Raw genomic sequence first — 26,066 nt, 5'->3', positions numbered from 1 at the left:
GAACAACTCAGGTTTAGTAACACTGCAGTGTGTAATTACTGCCTGTGTGTCATCCCACTTTAGCAGCTCTGAAGTCAGGAGTTGTTGCCTGGCCAGTTTCTCCCTGCTCCCTAATTTCAGATGGAGCAAACTCGGCGCGGCCGCGGTTCCTCAGCGTTGCCCCGGCTCTGCTCCCCAGCTGAGCACACCAGATGCCTGGAGCAGGGTGCTCTTGTGTTTTTGGGGTAGTCTGGAGCCTGAGTGTGGTTTTGCTCCTTTGGCAGATGAGTTTTGGATGTTGTCAGTGGGGCCTTGCCTTGGTTTTCGCCGCTTGGATCCGTCCACGCCGACATGGAGGTGCTGTGAGCAGGGTGAGTGCTCTGGGGCTGTTTGGGGGTGAAATCTTCCAGAGACAGAGGTGGAACCCATCCTTCACACTGAGAGTGTGTTCCTGTCGTGCTTCTATCTGTTCTTCTAGTCTGTAAATGGCTCTCCTGAGCTGGGCTATTTCCTTGGGCATTCAGGAGTGAAGAAGGACAGGCCTGATTTAATTTGTGTTTGTCACTGTTGCACTTCCTAAGTCCTGTGCCAAGGGGATCCAGAATAAAATATCAGAACTTTAATACATTCATCATCTTCTAGCAAAACTTTTGGCTACTAGAGTGACTACTGAAAGGCAAATATAAGGTATAGAATAAGTTATTTCAACTAAGAAACCACCCTCCCTTTTTTTTTTTAATTCAGAAATAGGCAGGTAAATAATCTCAAATCACTTTTCCTCAGGGAAAAATGTTGCTTTTCAGAACTGTTAAAAAATTTCTGTTAGGAAAAACCTTCATAGGAAAGTGAAAATTTCTCACCAAGAAGAGCTTTCTTAGTAGCACCTGAAGTCTATGAATGCCCCTCAGAAGTTTAAAAACTTTACAGGAATATGAAGCTCTTCCTACAAAGTGTAACTTTCTGCTGATTTGACTCATAAATAATGCAGAAAAGTCAGAATGAAGTTTTATCAGCTTTTCTCTTGGGGAGGGGATTCATTTTTTATGGGCCAGTAAGAATTAGTTTGTAGGTGCTGGGAAGTGCCCTGGTCTGCTCTGAGCAGCCTGTGAATGAAAAGCTCTTGGAAGTCACTTCCCCTCCTCTGCCCCCAGGGAAGGGGGGACCTTTGTGCCACAACATCACAGCTGAGTGTTTCTTCTGATTTGTAGGATTCTCTCTTTAGCCACGTCCTATAAATGTTACTGAGCTATAAAGGTACAGATATGTGTGATTCTTCTTGTTCTCAGATAAGCAGAAGGTGAGTCTGTGATAATGTGTAGCAATGGCAGAATGCCATTCACCATCACAGACGAATTCACTTTTCTTACCCCCAGCACACTGGAGGTCAGATACCAACTCCTCAGATGCCTTTCAAAGTAATTCTTGATACTATAAATCAATGCAGGGGTTTTGTCTTGCTGGCCACTTCAAATAAGCCACTTCTCTGGTGGCCTGGAAGTGACACTTAGGGAGATAATGGGAGTAGAAAATAGTTACAACCAAAGCCAACCCTCTGTATCAGGTTGCATAAGCTACACTGCTTAGATCTGACACTTTTCAGGCTGCTGCACTATTTTTCTTTTTCTGTCAGAGATTACAGAAAATGATAGTGCACTGGAAGCTGCTGCTGAGAGCCCAGCTTAGTTTTCATTTCAGCACACAATTAATTGTGATTAAAAACGAGGCAGACGCTGCCTCAGCACTGTACAAGGTACTTCTGCTCTGGTGCCTGCAGTTATTTACTTGGGCAGGCTGATTAAAATCTCCTTTTAAATAAACTTTTTGGCTGGGATACAGTCACATCTCTGTGCCTTTGAAAGTGTAGTCCCTCTGTACTTAAGGAAATCTGTCCTCTTTTTCCTTCCCAAACTGCTTCCTTACATCACTGGTGCTTCAGCAGTCCTTCATCATCCAACACAACTCCAGGGCTATGTTTGGTTATTTCCCACCTCTCCTCAGAGGTGCAGCCTGTTCTCGAGTCACTGCTAAAATCTCTGTGCTGAAAACTGACTGCAAATGGGGCTTGGAGCTGCTGCCCTTGCAGGGAGGCGTTGCCATCTCTGAGCAGCTCCAGCATCACTCACGAACAAGAGGAATTTAGGAATTGAACTTGATCTTGATTCCTCCAGCTCTTCATTCTACTCTCTCACCCCTCTGACTTCACACCCCATCCAGCTGAGCCCTTCTCAACTTGGCAACTCCTTTTGTTGGCTTTTGGACTTTTAAAATCTGTTCCCAACTATTCTCCTCTTTTAAAATCACTTCTTTTATAAGGCTATTTATGGTCCATCCCTACCATGGTCCCCTTTATTTGATTTATGTTAAGAATTCCATTTGCCTCTTCCTATGTCTTTGCCCACACTCTGCTGTGTATTCTATAAGTACTTGGTGAGAAGTAAATAGCAGAATTATTTATGAACTAAGCAGGACAACAGTCATTTGTTTTAGCTGTGTTTAGACTAAATGTTTATCAGTGTGTTCAGTGACACAACATGTCCTGGGGACTATGTGAGTGGCATTTCCAGACAAACTCCCTCTTCCCATCTCCCCTCTGTCATCTCCAAATTCAGCTCTTCTCTGCATTTGCTAGAAGCTGTGGTGTACTTTGTATGCAAGTAAAAATATTTTTCCCTTTATAAATTATTTCTATGAAAGCTGTGACATGAATTCTTAGGGAATTCATCCAAGCTAGGAATGTTTCCTAGTGTGAACACACCTGCCAATGGTAGAAAACACAATAAAAAATTATTTTCATGCCTGTTTCTTCAGCCAGCCTTTGGAAGGTAAGGAGTCCTTTCCAATATTTCAAGTTCCTATTCCACAGAGTGCCAAGAGATTACAGCTGCACTTGGGAGTGTTTGGACCCTGCAAATTCTCAGCTCTCTGTACTTGGGATTGAAAATTGCCATAATTAAACATTTGTTGTTTATGCATTAATAGACTTTCACTCCAATAGCAGTGTATTTGATATTCTTGGCTCCTCTCTCACACCAGGTGTCATGTCTTTTCAAACACTCTGAACAATCTGCTTTCTGTATCTTGATACTCCCAGAATGAAGGGATCCTGGTGCTAAGGCACACTGACAGCACTGTGGCAGGAGCAGAAAATTTGTGTGTGTACATTTGTCACATCAAGGAAAGTGGAGTAGGAGGGGGGAAATGTGTGGTTGATTTTGTTCAAACTTTGCAGGCAAATTATTTTTACCATTTGTCCTTGGGTATGGAGGCCACTCCCCTGATTTTCCTTGGGAATGGATCCCTGACCTCATAAATCTTCCTGGGTGTACCTTCAGTGAATTTTAATGTATCCTGAATTCACCTTCTTGCTTTCAAATTATCCTGGGCCATTCAAAATGATGCCCTTGAGTACTAGATTGAGAAACAGGGAGATAGTTATTCATTATTCCTCACAGAATTCATGCTGTGGGTGTTCCTAGGCAGGTAACTGCATCAAGATCCTTTTGTGTCATGTGCTGGTGGTCATTCCCTCCCCCAGAGTCATGGGGTTTTTTCTTTTTCCTCAGGAAATGTTGGGAAATCACCAGGACACAAATCCTGGATGTTATCCATGTGATAATTTGGCTGAGCTCACCTTGGGCATCATTTTCAGTCTGCTGCTTCTGCTGTTCCAATGCAGTGAAAACTTTCAGGGATTTTTCTTTGTTCTTTTTACATCTGGAACCTTCCCTTATCTGTTTTCAGATTTTCCTGGGATTTACCACTTTTCTGAAATTATCTTGGTCAAGAGCAGACTGCTTAGATAACTGAAAAGATGCCCAATTTTAAGGCTACTTATAAAAGTCATCTCTCTTTTTCTGTAAATAACACACACTGTCACTGGGACTGACAGGCTCCCTTCAGTTTAATTTAGGCACAGGAATTTATGGTTCTCCTGGTACCACTTTTAATGGCACTTGTCATAGACTGAAATTTAATGAGTCATGTGTGGAACCTTCCAGATTTGACACATGAAATGGTGGAGGTGTGTCCTTAACGGCTGAAAAATGAGAAACTTGGGGGGGAAAAGAATCAATATTTGTGTGTTTACACATGAAGAAACTGTAAACAGGTAATCTGGTCACCACACTTCCTTCAAAGGAACAGGAGTCAAGTAACTGATGTTTCTCTACTGCAGAAACATGATTAAAGATAACAACGAAATTGTTCCACTAATGGGCAAGAAAACAAACCCACCTGGAAATCCCCCTGCAAACCAGCAAGAGAAAAAGGTGACTGAAGGCACTCCCACCAAGAAAAGGTAGGACTCAGCTCAGCCCACACCACTAAAACTCCCTACTTTATCTCCTTTGGGGGATTTTTGCACTGAAACAGCACCAACACCTTTGTTCTGTGTAACCTAACAAGAATCTGATCTAATGATGGTTAATGTTTGGTATAAAGTGATCTTTTTAAGAGATCACACCAGGTTTTATGTAAGAGATGCTAGCCTGAAAAAAGGGAGCATTTCAAACTTAATCTGTCACATTTCCATGTGAGGTTATGGAGAGGCAGAGGGCAGGGAGAGCAGGAGGTTTGAAAAATCCTATCACAAATAGAAACCTAAATTCACTCTCTTTTTCATTAGTCTGGTTAATGAGACTTTTTGCAGTTTTATAAAATATTCACTTTCATTCATAATTGATATTAGAGAATTAATAAAGGGATTGAGGGTTTGTATTTAATATGAATGGGGAAATATGAGCTGTAATTCCTGCCTGACACTATGGAGTCAACTAAGTTACTGTAGAGTGAGGATGAATTTTCATTCATAAACTTTTCATTCTGAATAATTACTGGTTATTATGGCAATTTCTGAAATTCTGAAGGCATGGCCAATTGTGGCTGTTCTGACATTTATAATTCCCAATAATCACCACTTTTCACAGGCATGGTGCCATTAGTTATTTGAGATCCACTGCCTGGGTGGTCCAATTTCTCTTTTTGTCATTAAATTTAAGAAGAGAAGCTCTTTGGTGGCATATGGGGGGAGACAAAGTGTCTGAACAGCTCATGATCCACCCAGCACTTCAAAAAGGGGCAATTCCCTGGCAGATTGAGGAGTGACAGGAGCATTGCCAAAGCCAAGCCCTCAGTTACTGAACCCCAATCTCACTCCTTGTGGCCTCAGGAACAGGAACCCTGGGGTTTTTCCCACCTCTAAAGCCCGAGATCAGGGTGTGGCTGACAGCATTCCTGCAACACACAGCACCCACATCACGTGGATTTTAATGAGGACTTTAGCATATTCTGTTAATTATATGTTCCAACACTGCTCCATGCTGTTCCTTCAAAACTCTCCCTCCCCTGCCCCAGCAGAGCTGCTGCACTCCCAGGGTGGCATTTCTCACTCTCAATATTCACTTTCTGACAGACAGTGGCATTCCCTGCAGGAAGCCCCTGGAATTGGGGTGCTCTGGGGCTGGAATTAAGCACAGGAAATGCGAGGGGAGGGTGGGGAGGAGGCTGCCAGAGCTGCTGATGGCTGTGGGCAGAGCAGCCAGCCACGTCAGCACCTGGCTATTCAATAGCACCCTGCTTTGCACAGTGGCTTTGGGCTGTCATTTCCCTCCCATGACATGCCCAGGGACCCCCAAGCCAGGAGAGGTGAGAGCTGTCACCCCCAAGAGCAGGGTTCCCTCCCCAGCTCCTGCACAGCTGTTGGATGCCAGAATGAACACCTGGATCATTGAGCCATTGCAAAAAGAGATGAACTGCTGGTTTCAGCAAATATCAGCAGATTATTCACTGGTGTTCTAATAATACCATTTTAAATAAGATTTTTTTTTTTTCTTTTGCATTTAACCATCAATGCAACTACTTCATCTTCCCCAAAAAATCTTGTTGGAAGTGCAGTTAGATAAGAAATACCCTATGGACAAACCCATAAATTGGAAAGGTTTTTCAGGTGACTACTGCAACATTTTAGAGATGTAAGGCAGTTTCTGAACAACAGCCCCTGTGGGAGTTGCTGCATCCAGCCCTGAAACTCCTCAGTCTGTGGCAGCTGTAGCAATGTTTTATTGAGAGCCAGTAAAACCAAGCCATTGATTTTTGCCTCTCAACTCTGCAGCCTTTTAAAAGGTGAAATCTTTCTTTTCGTATCACTTTGTCTGTGTTGTTCCAAATTTTATTTCTTTTCACTATAAATATTTATATAATTATTTATAGGGAAAACAATTAAATGTCCTGCAGGCAAGGGAACACATTCAGCCCTGGCTGGTGGAAATGCCTGATGTCACTCAATGTGTGACATTTCAAACTTTCTGATTTAATCACTATCACTGTTTGAAGTGATCCATCAAGATGGATCTTCCTGGCTGGAAGAGCAGGGACTGGGACTAAAAAAATAACTTTTGTGTGGCTGGGCAGTATCAGGAACTGGGTGCAAGGCTGGTTTAGAGATTGCTGCTCACACATGTCAGGATCTGATACCATGTGTTCCAAAAATACCTTGGGAATTTTGCCCATCTGCCAGCCTGGAAGAGCTGGGCACAGGCTGGGATCCCTCAGGGAAAGCAGATAAGCCTCAGCTCCAGCTCAGCTTTAATGCCAGGAGAGATAAATTATCAAGCTTGCCCTTGGTAGTGCTTTTCTTGGTTTATGGTTGGGCTTGCCTTTCATCACTGATATTTCTTTAAATGCACTGTCTTCTACAGTTCCCACTTTTTCCTGGAGATTGATGGTTTTGAAAGCAATGCCAGTCCCAATAACACCTCTCCCCCTGTGTTTTCCAAGCCCATGGATTCCAATATTCGCCCCTGGTAAGTTCCAGATGCAATGGTCCTGCTGCAAATATATCTATTTTCTTCCAGCACCTTCCCCTCAATTCTCCTTGGGCCTCACTGCCAGGATTTCACATGACTTTTTACAGCTTTTGGTCACTTCAAAGACAGAACTTCACTGGAGATTTATCTTTGGTTTTATCTATTGCTGTTTCTATGGAATAAATCAGGCTTCAGATCTGAATAAATTTAAAATCTGGATTTTTTTTTGTAATCTTAGCCTCTTATTAGAACAAACTCCATGCTCTCATTGGGTGTTTTCTGCTGTGTGAAGACCACAGCCTAATTTAGCTGTTCCCAGCTGGCTGCTGACGTCTTCCCTCTATTGCTCATTAACAATCAAACGTGGAAATGCTGAATCTGAAATATTTAAAGCAGCCATTTATGCTGAATGAATAGAGAAAAATTATGACTGGGAAGAATACATTTAATTTATAAAAAAATGTGTGGGGTGCTAACAACCAATAATTATGAATAAGGGAAATATGTCACAAACCAGGCACAAGCCCAGAATGGCCAAAGGTTTTTGTGGCTGAGGATGCCTGGTCAGCTTTTAGGAATTGGCTGACAGGCTGATTTTGGTTTCAGAGGAGAGGTGTCCAAATTTCCCCCTGTCATTCAGGAAGTGACCTGCTCATGTGCTTTGTCACCACATTACTCAACTTTCTGCAGAGGAGACAGATGGACTGGGAATGGACTCAGAGCTCCCAGATTTATTTCAAAGACAAGGGAATACCTGCAGAGCAGTGCTGTGCATGCATCTCTTTTGCCAATAATTAATAGCTCAGGTTCCCTAAATTATTAACCTGAGTTAGTTCATCCAATCTGAACCTTAGAGAAAACAAAAATACAAGTAAGAAACTCATTTATCTTCATTTTTATCAGTCAGATCTGCTTTTAGGACTGTGTGGAAATTATGTACAGCAATTACAAAATATCAATGCCATTGAAAATCTTTTAAATATATCACCTACACATCTATTTAGGGCCCAGTCCTCAATTTCTTTCATTCAAGTCAGCCACAAAACACTCCTGAATTGCCTCCAGTGTTCTGTGTAGTAAATCTTTAGGTAAATCTTTCATTGTGGGCTTGCAACCCCCTCACTGCTACTGATTTAGCACTTGTTTTGTGCCAGATGACAAATTAAGCATGTGAAAAGGGAGAATGCAGGCTTCAAGCATTCAGGGTGATGCATAAAAAGCAGTGATCATTAAAAAGGAAAAAAAAGAAAAAAGTTCCCACGGTTTCAGGATCTGTAGTGAAAATAATAAAACACAAAGCAGATTGCTTTCCTAATGTGGTCTTTTTAAAAATATAATAAAATCCTGTGAGTCTCTTCATTTTTATCACTCACTTAAAAATCCATGTGGGAGATAAAATGATAGAATTAAAAGGCCAATGTCAAATTGGACTAATTTAAGCTCTAGTGCAGATACTCTAACCTACCATTGACTGGTTTTTTATGCAATATGCCAAAATACCTGCTAATATCTTGGCACATTTGCTTTTCTCTCTCTGCAGTGCATCTGCAAATGGGGAAGACATGGATTCCCCCCAGTCTCTTCAGGATGATGCCACTGAATACAGCCCTAACGTGGACAGCTGTGGGTGAGTGGGGACACAAATATTTCTCAGCACATTTTCAATTTATTTAATCTGTGGTAGGGTAGATATTACCTGTTTTTCCTGCCATGTTTTAAAAAAAAAGGTCATGTGTGTGCATGCCTTTCTGATCCTTCAATAATTAAATGTCAAAGTAAACAACTCTAATCTCTCAATTTTCATATTTAGTGTGAGGATTCTTTATATAAAATGGGTTTTTTAGATGGCAACACAGGACCCACACACCACACCTAGGCATGGAGTGTTTCTGCTTGGGGGAAATATGAAATCATTCTTTTTCCAGAATAAAGGATGATCAGAAAGTTGTGTAAGATGTGAGGTTAAGATCTCTCTTCTGCTGTGAGAGCAGCACCAGGTAACCTCAGCACTGAGGCAGAGCAAAGAAGTGATCCTTAGCCTTCATTCTAGAAAAATGGATAAACTGAATAAAACATAAAACACTTGAAAAATGTGCTGTTTATGATAAAGCAGCCTCTCAACAGCCCACTTAGTGCAAATGAGCAATGTGAGAATTGTTCTGAGCTGTCCATGGCAGCGGGGCAAGTTCATCCAGTCTGGGGCCAACAACTCTATTTGGTTTTACTCTTCTTAAAAATAAAATAAACCAGCATAAATTGCAGCAGCTGTTTCGTGAATAGAGGATGATCAGAAAGTTGTGTAAGATGTGAGGTTAAGATCTCTCTTCTGCTGTGAGAGCAGGAGAGATCTTAACCTCACATGGCAGTGGGGCGAGTTCATCTAGTCTGGGGCCACCAATTGTATTTGGTTTTACTCTTCTTAAAAAAATAACATAAACCAGCATAAATCACACCAGCAATTTCATGATGATTTCTTACAATTCAGTGCTACCACATGCCAAGGGCCTGAGCTGAGGAGTGCCAGGAAGAAGCTGAAGAGGAACCTGTTCCGGGCAGTGTCCGAGGGGAACGTGGAGGAGCTGCAGCGGCTGCTGGCCGAGCTCAGGGAGCGCTCGGGTGCCTGCACCTCCCTGCCCGTGCCAGGTGAGCCCTGCAGGCACCCAGGCTGATGCCTCAGCTGGGAGATTTTTGTATTTTTTAGATTCTCTACTGCTTTAGTGTGTAGTTCTGAGCTTTGTATTAGGGGGTGGTGAGCTCTCTTCACAGAGCAGGGAGACAAAACAAATCCTTCTCTAGCTGGGGACCAAGGACAAATGATCCAGATCTCAGGCCCAGGAGCACAAACAATGTGGGCTGAAGAGAGAAATACAAGAAGGATGAGAGTTCATAACCTAAAGCTGTAATTGGACAATGAATTCCAATATGCAAATGGAGCAGAACTTATAAAAGTGAGAGACCCCTGACCGGTCTTGCATTTTGGGCCCATTTTGGTTCATCTTGGGTTCATTTTGTGACTATTTTGGTTCATCTTGGGTCCAGCCCTGGCTGGGCTTTTATGCTGCCCAAGGTGGATCCATTGAGGAGATCCTTTTAATAAATCCCTGCTTTATTCTTTAGCTCCATCTAGCCTCTGTTCTAGGTCTGCCTTCACAAGGCATCAGGGAAGGGCTGCCAGCTCTTCTGGCCGGCTCAGGGGCAGCCTAAACCTGGGAATGGTCCTTATTTCCCTGGGAATGGTCCTTATTTCCCTGGGAATGGTCCTTATTTCCCTGTGAGTTGTCTTTATTTCCCTGGGAATTTGGGAGTTATGGCACCAGGATGTCCAACAGGAAAACCAAGGTTGCCTTGGTGCTCAAGAACAAAGTGAACAGGATGGAGTAATGGTTTGGCAAATAGTTTGTGTTCATCTATATCCCTCAGGTTTCACCCCTAATGAGCAGAAGTTTAATAAATAACAATGATCTAATCTCAAAATTCACTCTTGTAGATTACCTGATGAAGAAGTTCACAGCTTCAGACACTGGCAAAACTTGTCTGATGAAAGCTCTGCTGAACATCAACCAGAACACAAATGAGATAGTGAACATGCTCCTGTCCTTTGCAGAGGAAAATGACATTTTGGAGAGATTTATCAATGCAGCATACACAGAAGAGGCATATAAAGGTATTGCCATCTCATAGCAGTTTCAGGTATATGGTTAAACATAACCTCTATAAAATAATAATGGTTTAAATCCCTTGAACCAACTTTTATTCATTGTCACTGCTGCCATTTTTTGTGAAACATCATTAATGTTTCAGAGTGTTCTTGAGAGGCTCAGCTCTAAATTCTTGTGTCTGCTTTTTCAGGCCAGACAGCTCTAAACATTGCCATTGAGAGGAGACAGTATGAAATCACCCAGAGCCTCATAGAGAAAGGAGCTGATGTCAATGCTCATGCCCAGGGTATTTTCTTTAATCCCAAACACAAGCACGAAGGCTTTTATTTTGGTAAGTGGAATTTGAGATATTTCTGGAAAAGTTAACAAGAAATACCCAAAACTTCCATAAAACAAGAGCTTAATCCAGTACAATCAATATATAAATGTGCTTTCATATATTTAGATGGTTAACACAATATTTTCTATTCTGATGAAATAAACCATGACCATTGTTGCATTTTGTGACTCTGTAGGTGAGACTGCTCTGGCTTTGGCAGCATGTACCAACCAGCCAGACATAATTGAGCTGTTAATGGACAATGCCAGGACCAATATTTCCTCTCAGGATTCCAGAGGAAACAACATCCTGCATGCATTAGTGACTGTGGCAGAGGACTCCAAAACACAGAATGACTTTGTGATCAGAATGTATGACATGATCCTGCTGAAAAGTAAAGACAGAAATCTGGAAACAACCAAGAATAAGGAGGGTTTGACACCGCTGCAATTGGCTGCAAAAACTGGGAAATTAGAGGTGGGTGTGATTTCAGCAGCATCTAAGAGACACTTGTGCTCTGACACATCTCTTTCCAGGCTGTTTTGTATCAGTATTAGTGAGCTAATTTTGTTCAAAACACAAATATTTCCATTGCAGTGTTGTTTTAATGCTTCAGGGTTTCTCTGTAACTCCCTCCCTCTGTACAAACTACACAAGCTGTTTAGAACCAGCCTTCTGTTGTACTGAAATTCTGCATTTACCACCAAACAATTTCAGAAATCTCACTAGAACTGCTCTGTTGTACTGCTGTAGAGTTTGGTTTGCATAAATCAACTGCAGTGTAAAGAATTGGCACTGGGATGGTTTAGAAAGGAATTAAGTTCAAGAAAAGCATAAATGAACACATGGATAATTGTGCTTTCATCCTTTAGTAAAAAATCTGACAGAAAATCTGAAGGCATTAAAAACACTGAACTTATTTCTTAGAGGTTTTTCACCTCCAGCACCCCTCACTGAATAACAAAATTACAAATACATTAAATTGAACAACTGTGCAAAATGTTGCAGCTAAAAGGTGGGAGTTTGGGCAAGTGTATTCATGTGTTCCTCCTTTCCCTGAGCAGCACAGCTGCTGACAAATGATCTGTTCATGTTTTAGATTCTGAAGTACATCCTGAGCAGAGAGATCAGAGAGAAGCCAAACAGGAGCCTGTCAAGAAAATTCACAGACTGGGCTTATGGTCCTGTTCAATCTTCTCTGTATGACCTGACAGAGCTGGACACCACTGCTGACAACTCAGTGCTGGAAATCATTGTCTACAATACAAATATTGGGGTAAGCTGTATATTTTTATATAAAATTTAAATTTATATTATTAAAATATAATAATATTACAATAAGTTATTAAAGTATAAAATATATACTAATAATATAATAAGGAATTATTATAATATATATTAAAATATAATTTTTTTTCTAGCAGTATCCCCATATTAGAACTGTCAGCCTTGCAAACAACTGAATTACTTGTGAACAGTAATTTTTGGTTCTCAGTTTTTGTATCAGGAGCAAGACAAATTTTATGCTGCTGCATAATGTCAGCTGTAAGCAAATCTGCATTCAGCTCCTGCCACACAGGTTAGTTATTTTGGGAGTGTCTTTTCCATCCCAGGGAGGTCTGGCACATCCCTGAGCACAGAGGTGTTTCTAGCCAGGATAGCATGGAATGAAATCCACAAAATTCACACCTAAAATTCAGTTTTCTTACAGGCAGCAAGATGAAATATTTTATTTATTTATTTATTTTCCTCCTCAGAATCGTCATGAAATGCTGACTTTGGAGCCTCTGAACTCACTGCTGAGGATGAAATGGAAGAAGTTTGCAAGGCACATGTTCTTCATGTCCTGCTGCTTTTATTTCCTGTACAATGTGACATTAACATTGGTCTCCTACCACAGGCCTAATGAAAATGAAGTGAGTACAGCAGCTGAACCTCACTGAATTTTACTGACTTAAAAAGCAATAATAGCATTTCCTGAATTGTGTTTAAAATGCTAAAACAAGACCAGCTATTGGAATATCTGGGTATGGAGACACCACATCCCCACATCAGTGTGGGAGCACCAGATTTGCATTTTGTGAAAGTGATCTAAAATACAAATAAATGACACAAAGACTGAAATTTCTGAAGGGAAGAGGATATTTTGGTTTTCCTTTAAGAAAGAAACTTCTGATATTTCAAACATCACTCTTAGGAGGTTGATTGTATAAATACATCAAGAAAATTCTCCCTGGAAGGGGAGAAATTGTGAACTCAGAGAGTTACAGGTGGGAGGGTTTCTCTTGCTTTGCCTTTCACCCTTCAGGGATGGAACTGAGATTTTCCTTCTGCATTTGTTCTGCAGGCTCCTCCTTATCCACTGGCTCTGACCCGAGGAGTGGGGTGGCTGCAGTTGTCAGGACAGGTGATGGTTATGTTAGGAGCAATATTTTTAGCCATAAAAGAGGTAAGATTTTATTTTTTTTAGTAACAAATATACAGCTAATTTGTAAAGAACTTCCCTAAATTTATAAATATGCTGCTGATATTGGCAATTCCCATGGAGTGCCTTTGTGTGTAAATCACTGACACATTCAGAAGGACCCTGGGTATGTATTTAATTACAACTGTGAAACAAACATAAGGATGCTTGCTTTTCAAATTGTCAATGCAGAGATCTGATATTTGTATAATATCAGTATTGTCAAATTATTGGCTTTAAGGAAAAAAGAATTACAAGCTCTAATGAAAAAAAAATCCCATGGTATAACTTTGCCATGTAAGTAATTAAAAACAGTAACTTAAGTTGTGCCAGAGATAACAGAATTTTAACCTCTGAATTTATAGCCCTATGAAAAATTAATTCTAGAAGTTACAATGTCTTATCAGCAGATGGATTAGTTTGGAACACCAGTTAAATTATTTTGAAAAACAGAAGTTGAGGTCTCTTTTCTCTTCACCATGCCTGCATTTTCTGTTTCTGCCTGCACAGAGTGTGGCCATCTTCCTGCTCAGGCCCTCAGACCTGCAGTCCATTCTCTCTGATGCCTGGTTCCACTTTGCATTGTAAGTCTGTGTATATATATATTTTTTTCTACTATATATAAAATTCTCTATCTCGTGGTCACAGAGAATGCTCCTGTAGCAGATATTCACTTTTCCCCCTCAAAATTATCAGTTTCAGAGGGATGGGTGCAAGTTTGCCTGCAGCTTTTTTGTAACACAAACTCTTGGCTGCACTGTCAGTGACAATACCAGGGCTGATGTGCATGGAGAGGATTTTTCCCACCTGCCAGTGGAAAATCTGTAATGATTCTATCAGTTCATTAAGCTAAAGCTGCAATTAAATGGCTTCTGAGATACTGTAAGGATTCTAACAATTCTGTCAGCAATATCTGCATTGAGCAGCTGTTTTGGGGAGAACAGTTTACCTAAATTAAGTTTAATAAATATAATCCTTATATGTTAATATACTTATGCTGCTTGCACTGACCTATTTTATCATTAAACTATAATACCAATTTCATGGGGAGAATAAGAAAGCAGCATGAAACTACAAATTAAGCCTAAAGAGCAAAGAAATCTTGTTTTCATATTTTGCCATTCTGTTGTTGGTTTTGTGCTAGTAATTTCTCTTTTACATATATGTTTGTTTTTTAACAGTTTTATACAAGCTTTGCTTGTGATCTTCTCTGTCTTTTTGTACTTGTTTTCCTACAAAGAACACCTGGTGTGTCTTGTTTTGGCAATGGCCCTTGGCTGGGCCAATATGCTCTATTTCACCAGAGGTTTCCAGTCCATGGGCATTTACAGTGTGATGATTCAAAAGGCAAGTTTTTCTTTTCTTTTCCCTGCCTGATGATACTCTATTGTTCTACAATCCAAATCAAGTATATTTAGCAATTATGTGTATTTTTCAGTTCATTTTGAAATGCCTCATCTCCAGTTTTTATGCATTATTTCTGCAGAACACAAAATTTGTTCTTCTTAAACAGCAGGAACTAGTTTGTACCTTAATATTGACATTTTTATTACATTAAATATATAAGTAGCTTGTGTTTTTCCAGCTAATGTAGTTCTGCAATTTAATAGCATCATAATCTGCAATGTCTGTATTGTACAGAATTAGTCACTCTCAGAGAGCACAGCAGGCTTGAGATAAAAAAATCAGACCTTTGGGTTTGTTTGCTCAAGGAGAGCAGTCTGATGCTTCAGTGTGTGCCTCCCCTGTATCCCTGCAGAATTCAAAAGCACAAAGCTAGTTCTGAATTTTAATTTCTGTCAACTGTCTTGTTCCATTTTCAGGTCATCCTGCAAGATGTGATCAAGTTTTTAGTTGTGTACATCGTGTTTCTGCTGGGATTTGGTGTAGGTAAATATTACTGGAGAAAAGCACTGATGCTCTCTGTGGGTAAAAATTTTATGAATAAGAATCCTGTTTGCATGAGAGCTCATGCTGGGGTTTCTTCTGGATGTTAAGTTTAGGTGTGAATAGATTTGCCTTGGTCTCAAATCCCTGGAATCTCATTTGGAAGTGGGCTCCTTCTGCCTCCTGGAGCTGTCAGCTGGCTGCTCTGTGTGGCTGGGCAGCTCTGGCTCTCTTCAGCAGTTTGAACTCTTTGAGATAAAAGACCTTGTATTCCTAAATAATGACTGGGGCTGAAACTTCCTTGTGCTTTCTTCTCAGCTCTGGCTGCCCTGATTGAGACGTGCCAGGAGGGTGGGGAATGCCACTCCAACAGCAGCCTGGGGCCTGTCCTGATGGATCTGTTCAAGCTCACCCTGGGGCTGGGTGACCTGGAGATCCAGCAGAACTCCAAATACCCTGTCCTGTTCCTCCTGCTCCTCATAACTTTCGTTGTGCTGACTTTTGTTCTTCTCTTGAACATGCTGATTGCATTAATGGGAGAAACTGTGGAGGATATTTCTAAGGAGAGTGAGCACATCTGGAAACTCCAGGTTTGTTTGGGAATTTGGGAGGTGCCTGGGCTAAAACCCTCATGCTGACACAGCAGGTGAAGTGTTAAAGATAATCCTCATTTGGTTTTTGCAAGAACAATAGACATAACTAATTCCAGTATTAGAGAATTGTAGGAACTTTGGAAATAACAATCCTAAAGGTGATATCATGGTTTAGATTTCCAACCCATGCACTGTCATGACTTTCATTCCCCTGGATATGTCACAGAATGATGTGTTTCACTATTTTTCCAGGAATCTGAATCCCTATTTGCACAAATTATCAGTGATTTTGGTGTTGGCTGTGGGGAGTCTTGACCTGTTACAAACAGCAAACTGCACACTGTGAAATCAGACCATGGCTAACCAATCTGATTTTACTATTTACTGCCAATAGAGAGCCAGGACTATTTTGGAATTTGAAAAATTCTTACCAAAATGCCTGAGGAAAAAATTCCAGCTGGGAGAACGGTGTAAAGTGGCTGAAAATGACACCAGGGTGTGTTTAAGGTAAAGCAAAGCTGGGATCATGTGCTATCAATTTTATTCTCTTTATGCTGCTTCAAGGTTATTTCTCCTCATAATCCTCTTTGAAATATTTCTATTATCTCTACAAATTATGCTAAGTATACAAAAATATAATTTGGGTGTTTTTTTCAGTTGTAACCAGTTGTTTAAGTAGGAAAAATGTATAAATTTTTATGTAGGCAATCTTTTGGTAAGAAAAAAGATTTTCATCTTCATATGTTTTGACTGTAGAAGCATCAAATCTGTTTGCAGTAAATGTCACTTTATCATAATCTCCTTTGAATGTCAGCTTAAAAGCAATCACAGTTAAGTTGATTGGTAATTGATGATTACCATATTAAAGAACTGTGCTGTTTAATGAAAAATACTTAAATATTTCAAGGCTGTACTAACAATGTGTGAAATGATGAAGTAGTCTTGGAATTATTCTCACCTTCATATAGTGCAAAAGACATTCAGGCTTTAGTGCCAGCAAAGCAGGGGGTCAAGTGTGACAATCCCAAGAAGGAATGAAGGGGGAAGGTCAGGGATGTAGCTGGGGGATAATTCATGGTGATAACACAATTTATGTGCAATGTAAACAGGATTAATGAAGTGAAATGGACCGAGTGGAAAACCCATGTTTCATTTATTAATGAAGATCCAGGGCCAACAGGTACTGTGGAATTTGATGACACCCTATTTGCAGAATCTTTTCTTCTTAGAAATGCTTTTTGATCCAGTTTTATACCTTTAAAAATATAAACTCTTACATTAAACCACACATTATTGTTAGAGAAACTAATGGTTAATATGGCAGTGGTGTTAAATTACTTTTAAAGGCTTGGAGAGAGGGTTGGTGACGAACAAGTTTTGTAACATATATATTGGGTGACATAAATATTGGCTAGGAAATCCAAGGCATCCATCTTCTGCCAGGGCAGGAATGTCCTGGGGAAATGGAGAAATTTTTCTCCTTCTGGGGTGAAAAATTTCTGTAGGAGATATGGTAGCAAACTGAGAGCTTGCTGTTTAAATAAATACATGTTTTTAACAAGAAATAAAGAAAGGTGCAAAACTCTGATCTTGCCTATACAGTTTCTACCATATCCTATTTTGTTTACAATGCATTTTTTTGCAGATCCAAGCAAAATTCAAGATAATTCAAGAACTAATAGCAAAAACACCCTGAATACGTTTGAAGAAATGGATGATTTGCCTGAAACCTCTGTTTAGTTGTGCTGGGCTTGACGTGTGGCTCTTCTGAAGGTTAAAAGCATCAGCAGTGGATGCTGAAAGCTTTGTGGCTGTTTTGGACAGCTGTAGCCAGCTGGAACACAAACTTTCAGTGCCACAGTCTGATGGCTTGCACCCATTTATTCAGAGCAGCTGAGCTGAAATAAATGGGATTATTTCACTGAGTCAGTTCTCAGCCTCTCAAACTGTTGCTGTCCGAGTTTGCCTGATGCTCCTCAAACTTGGCTTGAGATGTTTACCAGGGTAAAAAAGGTCAAATGTGAGATATTTCTTCCTTTTGTTGAATGTTAAGGTCATGGTGATCCCAATCTGCTGGTGTTTGGAATCCCTAACTCATGAGAAACTCTTTTTGTACACTGAAACAAAAAAGTTCTTGTTGTGGAGCAAAGCAAAGCATTTCAGTTCTGAAGATGACTAAATGAAGTATGTCATTTTGAAGTCACAAGGTTCTGGGTACATTTGCAGCTTTTGCATTGACTGTCAGTGTTACTGGGGGCTTGGTCCCATAAGCTGGAAAATCAGATCCCAGTGGCTTTGCCTGATCTGTTTTCCTCTGTGCAGTTCCCAGGGTGTAACTGGAGTTTAGTGCTGTTTATTTATTACTGTGTGTCTGTGCCTCCCCATGAAATAAAAGGGCAGAAATAGAATTCCTGATGGAGAATTTTTGCTCCAGTCACAACATTACTTTTCATCCTTGGCTTTTCCATGCTGTTGCATCTTCCTACATAAAGAGTTACCACACTGGAAGTTCTTCTGAATTAATTCTTGCATTTAACCACTTCAGAAAAATCAGAAGTCAATTTCTTCCCCAGGTGAAACAAAATTAGTTCAATGCAATGCAATTCCAGACTTTATTTTTTATTCAGAGGACTTTGTAATGCATTTCTGTAGCTCTAATTTAATTACCTGTGATGACCAAGTACTATGAATTATATTTTTAGTTTTCTATTTTATTTGTGTATATATATAAGGAGAAACATTTGTTCTGTGTGCTTTTAAATTTCAATTAACATGTATCTCCAGTGTCATGGCTTTTCATCAGAATTATTCATGTGGTGCCTGTTTTAAAGGTGCTATTTTAGGTGAGACTCAGGGGAACTCAGTTCTGTGTTTGAATGATAATAAGAATTGCATTGGATTTTGCAGCTGTGGGCAAAATGATCCAAAAGACTTTCTTAAGACAGAAGAGAGCATGAGGGAAGCCTGCAGTGGGAAGGATAATGCAAAATATTTACAGGGATGGGGAGCGTGGGTCCTGCTGCCCAACCTGCCCTGAGAGACACCGTGCCCTGAGACTGCAGCCCAGCCTGCAGGGATGGATGGGATCCACAGGAGCCTTGGGCTGTGTTCTGGGCACAGGAATTGGAGGGGAAGGACATTTGTGTCCCCACAGACCTCGTCACACCCCAGCTCTGCTTGGCTTTCTCAGTGGGAGATGGAGGATGAGAAGAAAAGTTCCTGTGGTCTCGGAATCTTTGATTGTTGATTTTGCACCAAGGCTGCCAAGGAAGGGACATTGCCTCAGGAATGCTCAGCTCTGCTTGGATCCTTTCTGTGCCAGTTTTTGTACAAAGGGAAAAGAAAAATACCTCTTCACACACACTCAGGAACCAGGCTGGGCCGTGAGGCCACTGGAAACACAACGAGGCCTTTGCACTGTGCTGAGGCTGCTCTGGGCTGTGAAAAAAGCACAAAAATCCCTACAAAAAACCCTACAAGAAACACAAAAATCCCTACAAGAATGTGCTGTGCCCCTGCCCAGGCACAAAACCTGTGGGTGAACTCAGGAACCAGCTGGGGGCTGCTCTTGAGAGCTCTCAGTGAGGAAATCCCTCCTTGTGTGGCCACAGAGCTTGGCCACCTCACACCAACCATGTGCTGTCTCCAGATCCTCTGAATAATGACCAGAGCAGGTAATTCTGTGCTTTTTATACTATGTTTATTTAAATTAAGGAAATAAAACTTATCATTCAATCAACATTCTGTCCTTTGCTTTTTTTAATTTTATTGCCATAGGAGTTACACAAAGGCAAGGAACAAATCCTTTAAATTTAGTAGTAAATGAGGATGACATCACTTTTCAAAGGTAGAATATAGGAGTTATCTGGATAATTATTCTTTCAGAAAATAATTAATGTGTCTTATGCAAAATTCTTAATGTTTATTGCCTACTTGTCAAATATGTAAAAAGCAACTTTAGAAAATTAATTAAACCCCCATTTTTTTTCTCTTTTTAAGATGTTATGACAGGCTTTGTCCCTACAGATACAGAACAAGTCTCCCCATATGGAATTCTTCTTAATTTCCATTCTGGAATACTCAGGTATGGTTTATGCACTGCTCTTTATCAAAAGCAGAATAACTGCCTAGATCTTGCCTTAAATCAGAAGCAGATTGAATTAACTGTGAAATACACTAAAGTGAAATGTAAAGCTTTTTAGAGTGTATTTCTCTGAAATCCTGGTTTTAGCTTATTTTTATGTTTGTAAGTATAAAAACAAAATAAACCCCAAAGCTTCCACTTCAGCACAGTGGGGGTCAATTACATATGCAGATAATATCATTTATTATACACACCCTCCCCCTGTTTCTCTCTGCCCAGCTTCTCCTTTGTCTCACATTTTGTGTGTTTACCTGAGGAATTAATTTAAAGGATTAACCCATTGTAAAAAGTGTTGGTTATTGAGGTTTGGGGTAGGAAGTAGAAAAGCTGTAAATGTTGTATATAATGTTGTACTGTGGATGAGCTTCTTCATAAAAACTTCACAAAAATATTTATAAATTCTTTGCATCTATAGGAGTCTATCAGAACAATAAACAGAGTCATAATCAGCATTATGAAAATAGATCTCAAAGTGCTCAGCAAGGTTAATTAAATTACAACTTAAAATTAGATTCTGCATTTATGTAGCCCAGAAGTTACTACTGAATGACCCTGGACTTCACAAGGAAACCCACTTTTTATAAGGAAAAAGCTCTTAAGAAGTGCTCTGCTCTGAGACTGACAACCTGAGGTGTTTTGCAGAGAGTTTGATTTTCTCTGTTTTTACAAAAGCTTGTTTCTTTTCATAATATGCAGCTTCATTAATAAATGTTGGATAGACTGTACAGTCCCCCTGATATGGAATTACTTCTCCATCAAGAGTCAAAAATTGAGGATCACCATTCTTCAGTGGCTGCCAGTCTTGATCCTTAGGGAAAGAAAATAAATAGAATCTATTTACTTTCAGGTTTTTGTATATTTTATGTGATTCTTGAGTTAATGTTAATTATGAAAATTTCTGCAGTTTATGGCAAAAGCTTTTAAACTAATTGTTTAATCTTAATACCTCATTTTGTGTGTCTGGCCCTCATTTTCAGAATTCACTGGTAAAGTGAACTAGAAGGAACCTGCAGATGCTCACAATTGATTGAAAATTGAAAACAGACACTCATTTTAGAATTAAAAATTAGGTTTACATGTTAAAATATGCTATCCTATTGGCTTTTTCTTTGTAGTGATTTTAGATTCAGTGATTCCCAAGGCAGTTCCTGAAATAATGAATATATGACCTTAATGAGAGAACTTAACCCTAGGGGAGGTCTAAAATAGTCAATAAAATCCTTTGGCAATATTGGCATTTTAAATATTTATTACTAAAATATACAACAATGTAGCAGAAGCAACACAGGAATAAGTAGAAAATGTCACAAAAGGAAACTATTCTAGAATTTACCTGTAGTTTAGGATGAATTATTGCAATAATTTCCCCATTCTTATTCCTAGGATAATCTACTTTCTCCATTATTTTAAAAACCTCAATTGTGCATGGTGGAAATTCCTTGCCTAGAAAGAAGAAATGTAATTTAATGTCAAGATGAAAAACTGCCTGTTAAAAAGAACATTGCATTATTTATTCTCTGCAGAATGGCTCAAATCATCAGGTTGTCCCCTCAAAGCCAAGTTGTAGAAAGATGGTCCAGTCATGTATTGGGGCATATGAAGTTCAAGTCTAAATTTGCTACTGAAATGTTACTTTTCACTTAAAAAGACCTATTTTGTAGATGGGCAAACCAATGAAAGGTCTGTTTGCTAGTGTTGCACAGCACAGAATGCTATCAGTGCTATTTAATCTTTACTATTCCAGCACAATAATAAAAATTCTGACATGCATAACTTATTTTCTATTTCAAAAAAAAACCCCAACCTACTGACAAAATATACTCTGAAATAATTAAAAACATTTATTTTCAGAGTGTATTTTAGGTAGTGCACAGGTCTGACTTTTAATTTTTTTTAATTCTCCCCCCTATTCTAACCTTTTATCTGTTTAACTGTAAAGTGTCATTTTTAAAGTATTCTCCTTAAATAGGCCACTGACATGACACAGGATGCTGTAACCTCTCATTACCTTCATTAAAAAGTTGCACAAAATCAAGGCCATGTTTGACAATCTTCCTCATTTTGTCCAAAACATCAGCTCTAGCAACACCCTGTGGCTGGGGCCCCACCTCGACACCTGTTTGGAGATCAGGCAGATCATTAATGTCACTTCATGTCACCATCACACATCACATGCAGAGCAAAAATAAATATCTGCTGCCTCAGCATTTAATGCTTAAGACGGAGAGTAAGGCACAGAATTAAGAGGGTTTTTAAGGCAAGCAAGTCCTTGTCATATATTATAAATGTTTGCTGCAAAAAGTGGGTTAATTCAGTTTAAGGATTTCTGTTATGCAATGAATGTGTAAATCAGAGCTCTTCAGAAGAATGGATGATCACATCCATTCATTTTGGTAAATATTGCCAAACAAGCAGCTCCTGGTGCTCAGAGCACTCTGCAAAGGCACTGAACACACCTGAGAACAGCCCTATTTCCAAATCATTGCTGCTGGGTTGAAAGAGCCTTTAGGTTTGATATTTACCAACGGGATGTTTTGCCACAGACCGGGTTGTTGCATATTTCAGGCTGGGATGTTCAATCAGCAGAGCAGGACAAGGTTCTGGAGCCAAAGCGTTCTGTGGAGGTGGTTTAAAAACACCTTTGTCATGCAAAACGGTTTCAAATGTTGTGCCACAAAAGGTTACTGATGCAGAAGTGATTTACACAATGTCTTCAGTATGTTGCCTTTATTTCAGGGCCCTCGAGGAAGTAGGACATCTTTAGAAAATGCACAAAGCTGTGTTTGTTGGTGTCTGTCCCATTAAGTGATGCCAGGCAGCTCTGCTGAACCAGAACTGAGCACAGTTCTAGTCTGGAACTGCCAGCAGAGAAAAAAAATCTCCTCATCATGGTTCCAAAAGGGAGAACTGAAACACCATAAAGCAGATTTCAACTATTTAATTTGGGGTTAGACTCCAGTTCTCTTATGTGAATTAAGCCTCATTTTAATCTTCTTTATTGGCATTTTTGCTACTTGAGACTTCTTCCTTGATGCCTGCCCACCATTACTCTTCATATATTTTTTTCCAAAAGCTTTTTAGATCTTTGTGTATTTTTAAAAGCATTTTAAAAGAATACATGTGATAAGAAAAACAAACTTTGAAAAGACCTTATTTCTAAGGGAAAAAACAAAATTAAAATCCCACACCATTGGCCCAGCCTGGATTCCATCAGTCACTGTCCAGGCCACCAGAATTCAAGCAAATTATGCTTAAAGCATCACTTCTGCAAACCTCACTCTACCAAAACTTATCAGCTTCAGGAACAGCAGAACCAAACAGCTTCTAAAGACACATCACTGATAAAGGGAGCATTGTCATTACTTATTTCCATTATTTGTTACATCTCTTTATTTAATGAAATTAATGTTTAACTATTTAGCATGTATAACCCAAATTTATCCAAGTTCCTGACAGATCAGTGTGAAAGCAGATTAAATTGCATTAATTTTCATAGATGTTATTCTAAGTATTCCTCTTTGCCCATTAGTCTTAATAATGCTCATTTTAATACATGAAGATATGATGAGTTTAAATCTGAATTACCTGATATTATAATCAAATTAATAGTTGCCTCTGATTAAAAAAAAATCATCCTATGAGTAATTAAATATTTTAAACAGTTTTGCAGAAGAAAAAATAGCATATTTAAAGAAACTACAAACTAATATATAGTAATACAACATTACATCTAATAAGGTATTTTAAGAGTTCACTTAAATTAGTTTTACCTTGATATAATGAACCATTTGAATTGTAAAGTCATCCCTGGAGTTTTCAAGAATAATGGTACCACCCATGTTAGAAGTGGTGTTGTGAAGGTCAAAAATAAGGTCATAGGCAGCATCACTACCTTTGGGACCAAATATATGATTGATTTCCTGAGCCCTCCTCACTTCATATGGAATATCTTCCACCACTGGCCTGCTGTTAATATCAGCACAAAGAAATTAGTGAGCTCATTCCATGGCTTTACAGTCAACAAAATATGTATTAGCCTTTTCTTTTCACTTTAAATCCAAAATTGACTGGAGTTGAAATCACCTGTTTAATTACCAAACTTAAAATTGGCTGAATTTGTTGAAGAAGTCAAGTAGGATTGTCTAGTAATTGTTTTATTATTCTGTGTCTTGTGCAGAAGGGTATTAGAATTATTTAATCAAAATTTTCCTGGAAACTATTTCTTCTTACATCCCAAAATTTCCCCCTATGCATAATTAACTAAAAATTTAGCAACAACATAGAGCACTTCCAAGACTGGATCCCCCTCCTGCTGGAGACCACATTCAAACATCAGTCCATGAAGTTCTGCCTTGGACATCACCCTCAAGGCTTTTCCTAACCTGTTCTATTTCTTGTCTTCTCATGATCTGACCAGACTTTTACAATCTATTCCTTTAGGGTCCTTAAAGCTCAGTGAAGATTTTGCTACTTCAAATCTGTTCCTCCAAAGTTTTAATCCTTGTAATTTCAGGAGACTCTGTGTATCAAATAATCCACCTTTCTATTCTTTAGCTCTGCCTTTGAAATTCAATATTTCTTCACATAAAATTCTTAATTAATACTTTTTATTGAAGCCAATGAGATTTACAGGATTGATTTCAGTAGCATCAAGATTTCACTCTCCTTTTTCTTATTTTGTTGAAATAATTTATGATTTTGAAAGTTCCACACTTAAGGGACCAGGGTCAGGTACTTCAAACACTCAGTAGTGCTGAAATAGAACCAGGCAAATTCATATTATTTACTGAGAAATAGTGGCTAAATATGAAGGAAACCTGCAGGTGTCTTAATCTGGTGTTTTTTTCAAGTGTTCTGTGTTCAAAGCAGCTGAAACCAAACAAAGCTACCTCTTTTTTTGGTATGTTTTTCCAAAATAAACAATTATAAGAATGGCCTCAATACTTATGTGCTAACATCTGCTTATCTTAGATGTAATAATCAACAACAAAATTCTAAGATGAAAAGCCAGATGGAAAGAAGTGTAGGGTAAGAATAACTGCCTGCAAAATATATACAGTAAGTATTCCTTTCTGTGATATTCACCTTTGCCATTAAAACTTTTCTGAAGCACAATAACCTAGTGAGCAACTATCCTAAGAATGTTTATACAGCAAAGTACACCTCTGGAATAGATGACTCAAAAGTACAGAAACATCAAATCCTATTAAAAATGTAAAATCAGTTCCTGCTTTACAGTAATTATAGACAGTATTTCTTTTAAAATAATGAGTCAGTTAAATTATTCAGGTTTCTGGCTATGCTTTTGCCTTAGAATAGATTGCTTCTAGCTTCAAGTTTTTCTAATTTCAAGTTTTCACCTTTTGCTGTACATAACTGGAATTAAACACACTTCTCTGATTTCTGTGCCAATCTTTCAGATACTCAGATGTCCATGTTTAATTGCTTTTATCTGCTATCTCTTGGAAGTCTAACTGTATTCAGAAGAGCTCCCAAACTGAATTGCACAAGACATGAGAAATGATGACTGACTCAGAACAGTGGTACTCCAATTCACACACATGCAGCTCATCTAATGCTAATTTAAAATTATGTTTAAGATAATGGGTTGGTTTGAGACTGATTCTACCAGCAATAGAAGTGAGACTGTTAACACATGCAATTTGTTCTTTTTTGGGTTAAAGGTCAGTAATTTCAGTTATGTGACTGCACTGTTAAAGTAGTAGGGGAACTTGCGTTCAACATTTTAATCAGGAAAGAATTTTAAAACCCAGAAAAAAGAGAACAACAGAAAGAACAACTGCTCTTACCCAAGGCTCTCAGGGTCAAAAACTCGGTTGAGATCACAGTCAATGTACCTGGTGCACCTCTCCACAGCCCTGGGGTTGGTGAGGAATGGTTTCACCTGCACTCCTGCTCTCTGGATCTCAGCTCCATCCTGCTGCCAGTGCCTGACCAGCAGCACCCCCGATAATTCATTGCCGTGAGTGCCCCCGAAGAGCCCGACCCGTCTCACCCGAGCACACGGGGAGCTCATGCTCCAGGAAAACTTTTCTCTCTGAGGGGGGGAAAAAAAATAAAACAAATTCTTTCCAGTAGGAGAGTCTTTCTTCTGGTTAGGTCAGATGCAAAAGAAAGTGAGTGGATTTCTCCCAACAGTTCTCAACTCAGTTTTGAGGCGGGATTTTCCAACCTCCCTCCCCAAGGAGCCTCCCCTT

General features: G+C 39.4%; 2 protein-coding genes across 3 annotated transcripts; one reads left to right on the top strand and one right to left on the bottom strand.

Moving 5' to 3' along the window:
- Positions 1 to 72: 72 nt before the first annotated feature.
- On the top strand, positions 73 to 19,443 carry TRPV3 (transient receptor potential cation channel subfamily V member 3). 2 transcript variants are annotated; one of them, XM_018919464.3, is made up of 18 exons: positions 73 to 350; positions 4,154 to 4,276; positions 6,675 to 6,779; positions 8,323 to 8,409; positions 9,268 to 9,425; positions 10,270 to 10,446; positions 10,632 to 10,772; positions 10,957 to 11,237; positions 11,860 to 12,036; positions 12,518 to 12,676; positions 13,108 to 13,209; positions 13,735 to 13,808; positions 14,406 to 14,571; positions 15,048 to 15,114; positions 15,430 to 15,701; positions 16,099 to 16,211; positions 16,814 to 16,884; positions 18,612 to 19,443. In XM_018919464.3, exons 2-18 carry the CDS (start codon positions 4,158 to 4,160, stop codon positions 18,659 to 18,661), a joined length of 2,319 nt encoding a protein of 772 aa, XP_018775009.1. In that variant the 5' UTR covers positions 73 to 350; positions 4,154 to 4,157; the 3' UTR covers positions 18,662 to 19,443. The 2 variants fall into 2 exon arrangements, with proteins under 2 accessions (XP_018775009.1, XP_030088144.1); XM_030232284.2 differs by having other exon boundaries at positions 17,350 to 19,443.
- On the bottom strand, positions 19,435 to 26,053 carry ASPA (aspartoacylase). Its single transcript, XM_009094789.4, has 6 exons — positions 25,659 to 26,053; positions 23,619 to 23,814; positions 22,371 to 22,464; positions 21,857 to 21,964; positions 21,182 to 21,291; positions 19,435 to 20,656 (listed from the first exon to the last, which is right to left on the bottom strand). Exons 1-6 carry the CDS (start codon positions 25,883 to 25,885, stop codon positions 20,444 to 20,446), a joined length of 948 nt encoding a protein of 315 aa, XP_009093037.1. The 5' UTR covers positions 25,886 to 26,053; the 3' UTR covers positions 19,435 to 20,443.
- Positions 26,054 to 26,066: the final 13 nt, after the last annotated feature.

Source organism: Serinus canaria, chromosome 19 (assembly GCF_022539315.1).
Source record: "Serinus canaria isolate serCan28SL12 chromosome 19, serCan2020, whole genome shotgun sequence".
In the NCBI taxonomy this organism is placed as follows: Eukaryota; Metazoa; Chordata; class Aves; order Passeriformes; family Fringillidae; genus Serinus; species Serinus canaria.
The sequence above is the reverse complement of the archived record's forward strand: the minus strand, read 5'-3'. Positions and strand labels throughout refer to the sequence as shown.

Excerpts from the sequence above, each read along its gene's own strand:
- TRPV3 (XM_030232284.2), top strand. The coding sequence starts at position 4,158 with ATGATTAAAGATAACAACGAAATTGTTCCACTAATGGGCAAGAAAACA. Across the intron at positions 10,773-10,956 it reads GCACGAAGGCTTTTATTTTG|GTGAGACTGCTCTGGCTTTG; the intron begins GTAAGTGGAATT and ends GTGACTCTGTAG. Across the intron at positions 12,677-13,107 it reads ACAGGCCTAATGAAAATGAA|GCTCCTCCTTATCCACTGGC; the intron begins GTGAGTACAGCA and ends TTTGTTCTGCAG.
- ASPA (XM_009094789.4), bottom strand. The coding sequence starts at position 25,885 with ATGAGCTCCCCGTGTGCTCGGGTGAGACGGGTCGGGCTCTTCGGGGGC. Across the intron at positions 23,815-25,658 it reads TTTGACCCTGAGAGCCTTGG|CAGGCCAGTGGTGGAAGATA; the intron begins GTAAGAGCAGTT and ends TGATATTAACAG. Across the intron at positions 21,292-21,856 it reads TGTGCAACTTTTTAATGAAG|GCAAGGAATTTCCACCATGC; the intron begins GTAATGAGAGGT and ends TCTTCTTTCTAG.